This window comes from Macadamia integrifolia, unplaced genomic scaffold, assembly GCF_013358625.1.
Source record: "Macadamia integrifolia cultivar HAES 741 unplaced genomic scaffold, SCU_Mint_v3 scaffold2663, whole genome shotgun sequence".
Classification (NCBI taxonomy): domain Eukaryota; kingdom Viridiplantae; phylum Streptophyta; class Magnoliopsida; order Proteales; family Proteaceae; genus Macadamia; species Macadamia integrifolia.
Genome location: NW_024868868.1, coordinates 1 through 10,049, shown reverse-complemented (window position 1 = coordinate 10,049; position 10,049 = coordinate 1). Strand labels below are relative to the sequence as shown.

Here is a 10,049-nt window from a genome sequence, read left to right as displayed (position 1 = left end):
TATTTGATTATTTTGTTGTTATTTTTTTAAATTCATTCATGTGGTCGCGTATATGTGGTATGTCATGTATGTGTGGAATGCATGCTTGTGGATGTGTATCCGCGAGGAGAGGGAAGTGCCTGAAAATATCAATGCCACGTAATAACTATCACAATGAGCGAGTGTGCCAGCTCGGCTGTGCCCAGTAGCGGCGAAGGATCTTTTTCTCGCCTCCCATTACCTCTCAATAATCTACAAAATCTACTTCTTTTCTTCTCTTCTCTTCCTGTTCTCAGAGACTCACAGAAAACCTGTAACAGTGAAGACGAAAATCTGAAGAACGAGGCTTCAGATTCCTGAAATCTCTTCCTGCGAATGGAAAATCAGGTACTGTGCTTTCATTTCTTCTTCGCTATTTTTTTTTCCTAATTTTTTTTTTAGAGTATTTTTTCTGTAAAAAGATTCCACCATTTTCTGTTTGTGCTCGAGTTGTTTTCACTGATTCAGTCCAAAGATATTTATGTTTTACCCCTGATCTCCTTTAAAAGTTGTGGGTTGCATGAATGCCAGTTTTTAAGTAGTGAAAATGGATTTTTATTTTTATTTTTTTATTTCCATTTCCATTCTCCTTTCTGATTTCATTTTGTTCTTCATTTGATGAAGTTTTCTTTTCTCCTCCTTTTCCGTTTTCTTCCGCTGTTTGATTGTGAGAATAAGAAGTCTCAGATATTTAAATCTGGTGTCTTCTTTTTTTTTTTTTTTGTGAATTTAATCTAAGATTTAACTGTTTGTGTTTCTCCCGTTTTTGGTGATTTCTGTTTTTTGTGTGGGAATTTTATGCCGTGAATTTCTTCTGTATTTTTTTCGTTGGTGCAGATAATTTGAACTGTCCGTGGATGGTGAAGATAAGAACTGTGGATTTATGAGAGGACTGACGAAGTTATTCTATACTTCAGACTTCATTGATTCTCCGTCGTAAATTAATTTTTCAGAGAGGTGGGGCGGGTTCTCTGCTTCAAGTGTCAGATATCGTGACTCTTGATTGATCACGGCCAGAGATTGTAGCATGCTTTGGTGTTAGTATTCACTTTAGGTGTAGATATTTTTCTCTCATAGATATTACTATGGTGAGCACATCCGAAAGGTGGATCGATCATCTTCAGTTCTCCTCGTTGTTCTGGCCCTCGCCCCAAGATGCTCAACAGCGACAGGTTTACTGAACCATCAATATTCCTTTTTCTGTTTAACCGTAATAACTTCAATTTGTTGATGGAGTAGGTATTGGTTGTTGTTTGTTTTCTGCTTTACATAATGATTCTTGCACTGTAATCGTTTATTGCTAATCTTCAACTGATGAAATAGGTATGATGTTGTGTATTCAGATGTTACTGATATTTAGCCCAGAAAATTCAATTCACTATGAATTTCATTACATCTTAAGTGAAAGCTACCTTCTGTTCATGGAATGCAAATAACTATATATGTTGTATTTCATCGTATAATGGAATTCAGGTTTGGTATAACTGCTGTATTTCCCATGAATATTGAAGCTTGCTTGGTGATAATGAACGGACCACGGCCTGTGAATAAATGAAGAAGGAGGGAACAACTGTGTCCCTAGAACACTATCAAAGTAAAGCTAACAGAGTTTAGAGAAGGGCTAGAGATTTGATGCCAATCTCTGGAGCCATTCTTTTGTCACGAGTCAATGAGTCATTGGTAGCTATAATGTCTAGGTCACATTAAAATTTTCAGTGTGGTGCCACTCTCTCTCTCTCTTTTAACTTCTTGTGAACTCAATACTTCAGCTTGTTTGTGGGGAGGCATGAATACTTCTTTTGCTTGATCCCGTTGACTTGAAACATTGTCTTTCCTTTTGATATTTTGAAACTTTATTCTTGTCTTTCCTTTTGATCGTTCTTAAAGCCCATGACCTTAGATAGATTGAAAATGGGAAACAAGATTTGCAATGTCTATTTAAAACCATGTGTTTTCCCTGAAAACTTTATGGTACTACAAAGCAATTCACCTCGTACAAGGAGAGGGGGAGGGGGGAGTGGAGAGGAGTTTATCTCTCTGAAGATATTCTTACATGTATATTGGACAGAAAAAAACTTAAAAAGGAGAGAAACTGAGGAACATTGCATTTTTAGACCTGCTTGTGTTCTAGAGTGAATTTCATAAACCGGTACTTAATCCCTGCAGTTACATTTGTAGTTTTCCCAGATAAATTGTAGTAGGCCAAATTAGTGCCTCCCTTGACATCATGTATTTCCTCACTCCCTCTACTATCCTTGGGTTTTCCCTGGCTTCTTCGTCTACGTTAAGCCTGAATACACTTATCGACCTGTGACCATCTTGTAAGGACACTTCTCTTTGCATGTATTTCACATTCAGGAATATGGATGTACTGTAAGATCTTATCTCCTCTAAGGTGCAAGACCTTTTAGTGCTGAGTTATGACATGAGTTCACTAAAAAATTTAGGATTTAATAGACAAACCTAAACCATCAAAATCCTTGCATCTTGTTTTACTCTAGTCTCCCTCCTGTAATTCTTAAGCATAGAAAGACCAGTTAGGTTCTTCCACATGCAGAGGTTTATTGGCCTGACTTATTACATGAGTAATGAGTTATATCCTAAAGTCTTGAATTTTGTAGGTAACCTATTCAAAATACAAAGTGACCATTAATATCCTTGCATCTTGTGTTACTCTAGTCTCCCACATTAAATTTTAAACTTTTTATCTTTGAAAGACCAGCTCTTAGGTTCTTACAGTCTTAGTGAAGTTTATCAGTTTTTTGTATCCAGCCCTACAATTGACTTTGGCTATTACAGGCATTTGATACAAAGTTCTCCATTAGGATTCTTTTCTCTAAAAAATCTTCGAATTTTTCCATTACGCTCCCAAGAAGCTTCTCTGCCATACTTGTTTCTAGCTTTGCCTCATCACCCTGAAAAACAAATCCACTGATTTCTAAGAGGAAAATCCTACCATACAAGGTACTCTTTTTGTTAGCTAAACATGTCTAAGTTCTTGATTTTTATAATTTTAGAAATTTAGCTAAGCCAACTTAAGGCTACTAAATGTACTGGGAGAGGTTTCTATGAGCAAGTGGCATAAAGAAGAGCACCGATGAGATGTGGCGGAATATTTTCGTACATAGGAGGGCAGCAGGGTCATTTCATGTGATGAGGAGGAAGATAGGGAGAGAGGGTGCTAAATTACCCTCCATTGGCAGTTCACAGAACCTTTTCCCATATCCTAGTCTAAGTAACTTCCAACTATTGAAAAAAAAGGAAGACGATCCCTAGCAGGCAGTGTGGGGATGCTTTCCCATGTGGCCACACCCTCTTACATTCCATGCGGGCCCACATTTACACTCTCTCTCCTCTCTAACCATTTGGGCCCCCTGCCGTGATTGGTGTGGCATGGGAGATTTCCCCCTCACGAGTGGGGTGGGAAAACCTTACCCGTAGGTAACATCGTAATCATTTGATCTGAGGCTTGCTTGGATGATAATTGCATAGAATTTTTTATGAAAGGAAAATTGGCACTTGGACAGTACTGAATGAAATTCTATAAAAAAAAAATTGAGAATGATTTACTTTCTCTCTCTTTTTTTTTGGGGGGGGAGGGGGGGGAGTATTCTCCTGGGTGGAGAAAAAAGAAGGCAGTCTGTTGGATCTTGGTAGGTACATTTTGAGAGCAATACAAACAATTGGGGGAGGGGGGGGGAGAAGTTTCGCTCTGGGTGGAGAAAAAGGGCAGTTTGTTGGATTCTTGGGTAGGTACATTTCGAGCACTACAAACTATTGGGGGGGGGGTGACAGGGGTCAAAGATTTATGACCCTTAATTTCTCCTGATCACCTCTGCTTTGCCGAGCAGAAAACACTTTTGCCTTACTTTTATCAATGTTTTGCCTAATTTATCTTTACCATTTACTGACATTTCTTGTTAATAGAATTTTAAGATATCGCTTCAACCATACGGTCTGCCGTAGTGGCATTTATGCATGCTATTTACTTGGTGAAGTGAAAATAAGTATGTTCTTTATAATATTTCTTTTAATGTGCTGATTGTCTTTTTCAAATTCCTAACTTTTCCTCACCTCTTCTACTTAATTGACCCACATGCATCTGACATTTCATTTAGGTTCAAATTACTGCTTATGTTGATTATTTTGGTCAATTCACATCAGAAAGGTTTCCCGAAGACATTGCCGAGGTATGTTGTTACTGCGATCATCTGTTTTCTGTTGGATGGCTAATATTGGTCTGAATTATAGCAATTGTAAAGTTCAAAGATTGTTAAATGAAAGATTCCCATGACAAGTTTTAACAACTAAAATGAATTTATTCTCCCTTTGACAGCTAATCCGGAGTCATTATCCATCCAAGGAAAAATGCCTTCTTGATGATGTTTTGGGTACTAGAACCTTCTCCTGATATCATATGAATTGAACCCCCCCGCCCCCTCTCTTCTTAATTGTTGCTGGGGAAAGCACAATAACCGTTCCAATTTTGCCTTTTCCAGCAATCTTTGTGCTCCACCATCCAGAACATGGCCATGCTGTTGTCCATCCAATTATTTCCTGTATAATTGATGGTACACTGGTGTACGACAAGAATAGTCCTCTATTTAGTTCTTTCATTTCTTTGGTGTGCCCAAGCAGTGAGGTATGGAACTCTACCAGAACAAAGAAAGTTTAATAAATTCTTCACCAGATTTAATTCTGATAATATAGTGTGGACTTTATTATGCTGTCATTGAAACTTATCTGGGATTTGCAAGTTTATATATCCCTGCAGTAATCTCTCTCTCTCTCTCTCTCTCATAAAGCATATATAGTTAATGTTGAAGAGCAAGCATTTATCCATAACACATTCTTGAATTACAGAATGAATATTCCGAACAATGGGCTCTGGCATGTGGGGAAATTTTACGGGTATTAACTCACTATAATCGGCCAATTTACAAAGTTGAAAGTCAGAACTGTGAAGCAGAGAGAAGCAGTAGTGGCAGCCATGCCACAACAAGTAACTCTTCTGAGAGGGAAGCGTGTTATTCATCTTTGCAGCAACATGAGAAAAAACCTATAAGGCCGTTGTCTCCCTGGATTGCTGATATATTGCTTGCGGCACCTTTGGGTATTAGAAGTGATTATTTCCGTTGGTAAGTGAATGTATAGATTTTTTTGTACTATGGTGTGGTTACGTAGTTTAAATCTATTATGTAGTGAAGGTTGAATTTCTGTAATGATACATAAGTAGCAGTTTTCTATTTGAACCTGTTAGTTAAAAAACACGTCATACTGTCATACATGTGCAAGATAGATTGAAACAAGGTGCAGGCAAATTTCTGGTCCGCACAGTTATATTTGCCACATGGCAGGATTGGATGGAGTGGAATTTAGTTGACAGGTAGATCCCTAGGTCCCCTGCTCACATGTCAAGATTTAGACCAAATTGAGTTTGTCAAGTAGGGGAAAAAAAGCATAGACTACCAAGAAGGTTTATTACCGAGGGTTTGTTGAAATTTCTACAATATTCAGTTTGTTGATAAGCTGATTTCTAACAACAGTGTGATGGGGTTGAGGTTCCTGAACAATTATGTAAGTTCTCTGAACAGAAAAAGGAAAAAGAAAAGATTCTATGTTAAGAAACAACATATATGATATATCAATTGATGTACCTGTGTTTGATTTCTGTTTTCCTAGTGCTACAACTTAGCATACTTAAGTGATGAAAGCTTATATGCAAACTTATGTAAGTCCATCTTTTTATCATGAAAAAGGAATCTATTTCATCATGATTTTGACCGTTTGATGATTTTTAGGCATAATAAAACATAGGGGATCCTTTGATATTGTTTTTAAAAACATTATCCTGATTTGGAAAAAAAACATAGAGTATGGGTTCTATCAATGAGTTCTACTTCAATTTGACATTTCAAATTGGAACAAATTTGGTCTCCTATAGTCCACACCATTCAAATCAAGCAGCCTAGTCAACCAGCCCAATTAAAGGGAGAAATAGAAAGTTTGAGTCCTACCATGTTGCACTGCCAGACGTTCTGTTCTTCTTTTGGTTCCAAATTGAGTCTGTGAGGATTTTTTTTGGTATCAGAAGGTGCTCCTAGGAGTTTCAGATAGAAAGAAGAAGATTTGAATAATTTCTAAAACTCTTTTCTCGTCTCTGTTTCCACCAAATTTAAAGAAGCCTATTGCAGCAAGCCTAATGAGCAAGCTGCAAGCCCTAATAACCCATTCCTTATCATTTAAGATGATATCCGCTCTATTGGTATGAAGCAATTTAGTGCCTTCTCTGGTTTCACCTTTAATTATATATATATATATATATATATACCATGACTTAATTAGTCCATTTATTTCTGTGGTAGTAATTTTACGAATTTGCAATCTCCTTTGTACGCAAAACGCTTAGGATTTAGATCTGTAAGAAAAGGTAATCATTTTCTTAATTAATTTTGTCAATCTGAATTACAGGAAAAAATTGTAGGGTAGATCCTCTACTTAACAAGCTAACAAAACTTTCTAGTTTCTGCCCTTTAACAGGTGTGGTGGGGTCATGGGTAAATATGCTGCTGGAGGAGAACTGAAGCCACCTACAACTGGTTAGTGAAGCATCTCTTTTGTCATCAGTGTGATGTAATATAGCATGTAAATCTGGCTAGAGTTTAAATTTTTTCACACTTTCTCAATTTTGCATGTATTTTATATTTTATTTTTCTTCCAAAAGGTTTTAATCTGCAGAATTGTTTTTGGCTTGTGAAGGCTTTTAGGAGTGATCTAAGTTTCGGGTTTTACTAACTTCGTTTTAAAGAAATGAAATGGAAGATCTCTTCCTTGGTGTTATATGCCAAAGGAGATATATATTTACAGACTTTTGTGAAAATCACTTCCTACTAAAACTATAAGGAACTTCCTATTATACCCACCATGCCCTCGTCTGTTCTGAATTTTGATGTGCGTCAGACCAATAAAGCCCAATGCAATAGATGCATAACAGATAGGTATCAAGCGGCGCATAATTTTGGGTATCTTCATCGTAGACTCCTCAAACTTTTTTTCCTAAACTGACCAAGTAACATCAGAAAATTCTGGGGAAAAAAGAAAGAAAGAAAGAAACTTTGGGTTGAAAGTTAGATTAGGAAAAGGGAAAAGTGTATCTGACCATGAGGTGTACTCACATTCGATTTTTTTATCATATTCTCACTCCATGCCGCAACGGCAAGGTTGCTCCATTGTGACCTAGTGGTCATGGGTTCAAGTCGGGTAAAAGCCTCTCTGCAAAGTGAGGGTAAGGCTGTGTACATAATGACCCTACCCGGACCCCGCAGTGGCTGGAGCCTTGTGCATTGGGTATGCCCTTTTTATTTTCTCTCTCCTCTGAAAATGAATAAAAACCCCATGTGAGTAGGAGTTTCCTACTCATGTTCGGAGAACCCAATCCCTTGGCAAAAATACAAAAAGAATGTGTTCAGATTTGGAACAGAGATTCCCCCGGGAAATGATTCACTTTTTATTCTCTCATGCCACCCTGATCGCAAGGTTCTTTTCAAAACCTTTAGTAGAGACTTCACTGACTTCATTAGTTCATTGGTAGAGCTCCATGACTCTGTCCTAAGGTTTTGAAATTTGTTTCTAATTTGAAGTTGATAATTCCTTGACTGGAAGTGTTTTCAGTTGTTCAACACAACTTTTGTCCAACTCCATCCAGACTTGGTGGGATATGGAAGAGGCATTGCTATTTATTTATTATTTTTTATAGGGAATTGTATCGTATTAAAGAAAAGAAAAATTCATACAATGACAGCCACTATTATCCTCCTTTAGACATGTCTTAAAGGAAGGACTCCAAGAAAGCAGGGATAGACACCCCTGCATTCAACAGTGTTAGAATAAACACCAAAGAAACAAGAAAGGAAAACAAACAGATTCACAAAGACACAAATATTTAACGTGGTTCACACACCAATGTGATGCATGGTTGTCACGGCGTCAAATCGATTCAAGGCAGTGGAGGGGTGGCTAATCGATTTGGCGATGAATCACCCGTTATGGCGTTGCCATGGCGGTCAAATCACCCATGTGTCATTTTTTATTTTTCCTATTTTCTAAAGTTATTTAGTATGCTATTTTTTTATTTTTCCTATTTTCTAAAGTTATTTAGCATATAAAACCAACATTAAGCAACATGAAATCATCAAAAATCAACATAGCCCTATCAAAATCACCCTGCATTTTGCAAAAAATCGATCGCCTAGTGAATCAGGCATGACCTGGCGTCCATGGCAGTGCCATGGCAACGCCTATCAGCCAATGGCGACCGCCATTTGTGTCACATAAATCGTAGCACTGCCATAAACTTTTTTTTTTCCACCAGGATGCCAAGTCGCCGCCTTGGCGACGCCATAACAACTATGATGTGATGTGCTACGTCCACGGTTGAAGGTGAAGATGATTCACTATATGGTGGACGAAAGATTACAATGGAGATCTCTCAAGAACACCCAAAATCGCAGCAGGAACTCTCCCCTGTAAACCCTAACTCGAAAATCCCCAAATCTCACTTACTTGAACGACAAAAAAGTAGGAAAAATATATATACTCCTTCAAGTCAGGTCGATCTATCGGGTTGCATCCGATTGGGTCAGGTTGTACTGCAGGGACTTAGACCCTGCGCCCCCATACGAGATCAGTGATGGGCCGATAGGCCCAAAGCCCTCTGCTACCATAAAAGATTCATGGTCTGAAATATATGCCTGCTATGCAGATAATTAATTATCCACATTCTTGGAGCTAGTTTCTTATTACCTTCTTTGGGTTCAAGTCATTGAATCTAAGTATATATATATATATATATATATACTTTGCTTAACTCAACCAGTTCTTTATTCAAATAGGACTCAATTTGTACTTTATTAGGTTTTCTATGAAGTGTCTGTTTAGGTTAACATAACATGCACTTGTTCAATTGGCATAGAGTCCTAAAAGTGAGTTAAATGACACATATTAGTCTTCATAAAATAGGATTGCTATCCTCCCCCCTTTGGAATGGGGCAATTTTGTTATTTGTGAAAAGCCTTTGGCTATTCTTTGGGCTATAGTTGCTATTGTTTTGCTTGATTCTATCATACCTGCTGCTGTTACTTATTTCAGCTGTCAAGTTCTCTGATCTCTTTGAGTCTCTGGTTACAATCTGCCTATTTTTCAATCAAAACTTTGGAATCTGGAAAGTTATTTAGTAAATAATTTTAAATTAAAAGATATCTTAATTGATTGGAGGGGGCTTCAAGTTCTGCTCATGCTACTAGATCAGATGTCAACCTGAAATTTGGTACCTCCGATCTGGATGAGAATTATAGCCAGATTCAGAGATATTTGAACCCTGGAAAATCACATCTGGGATTGACATTTTAGGGGTCGTATCATCTACAAATTGTGAATTTGGAACCTTTGGAATCTCTTCATTGGGTTAAAGATTTGGCTGAGATTTAAATCAGCCTGTACATGCTGGATGATAGCTCCGGAGAACAAGGAAGTTCAAAAATTACTGTGGTTCTTTTGGGTTCAGTCTGCTGTTTCTAAGAGAGTTCTCAGTTGGTTTCTAATCCTAAAATTTCATTGCATTAGGTTAGGTATCAATTCTGTGTGAAATCTTAGTTGGGGCTGATTCAGCAAAATGAAAGGCTGCTTGTTATTCTGTTAATTGATTAGGCTCATCTGCAGGATAAAGTGGTCTTTCGTAGACCTGTGCTTGCATTAAATCCTGAAGATTTATGTTGTTGTCAAGTGTTTGCCAGAAAGAGCATAACAGCCTCTTGGCAAAAATCCATGCCCGTAACCAAAGTAATCAACTTATTGGTCGTTAATATAAAGTAAGAAGACTCGTATGCCACATCAAAAGGTTGACTTAGGGTCAAGATGTTGCAAGAACATGTTCTAGACGGGGCTGCAACTTGGGCTAGCCAAACTTGAACTGGCCTTGACCCAAACAAGCTCTGTGCTAGTCAAATGGTTGCACTTGTTTCTTGTAAGCTTTT

General features: G+C 37.7%; 1 protein-coding gene across 2 annotated transcripts; it reads left to right on the top strand.

Annotated features, from left to right (window-relative positions):
* Nucleotides 1-6,858, top strand: LOC122067005 (protein GIGANTEA-like). 2 transcript variants are annotated; one of them, XM_042630848.1, is made up of 7 exons: nucleotides 1-366; nucleotides 885-1,190; nucleotides 4,137-4,208; nucleotides 4,355-4,409; nucleotides 4,518-4,660; nucleotides 4,882-5,156; nucleotides 6,559-6,858. In XM_042630848.1, the coding sequence occupies exons 2-7, from the start codon at nucleotides 1,104-1,106 to the stop codon at nucleotides 6,620-6,622; spliced, it is 696 nt and encodes a 231-aa protein (XP_042486782.1). In that variant the 5' UTR covers nucleotides 1-366; nucleotides 885-1,103; the 3' UTR covers nucleotides 6,623-6,858. The 2 variants fall into 2 exon arrangements, with proteins under 2 accessions (XP_042486782.1, XP_042486781.1); XM_042630847.1 differs by having other exon boundaries at nucleotides 856-1,190.
* The last annotated feature ends 3,191 nt before the right edge of the window (nucleotides 6,859-10,049 follow it).

Excerpts from the sequence above, each read along its gene's own strand:
- LOC122067005 (XM_042630848.1), top strand. The coding sequence starts at position 1,104 with ATGGTGAGCACATCCGAAAGGTGGATCGATCATCTTCAGTTCTCCTCG. Across the intron at positions 4,410-4,517 it reads CCTTCTTGATGATGTTTTGG|CAATCTTTGTGCTCCACCAT; the intron begins GTACTAGAACCT and ends TGCCTTTTCCAG. Across the intron at positions 4,661-4,881 it reads TGGTGTGCCCAAGCAGTGAG|AATGAATATTCCGAACAATG; the intron begins GTATGGAACTCT and ends CTTGAATTACAG.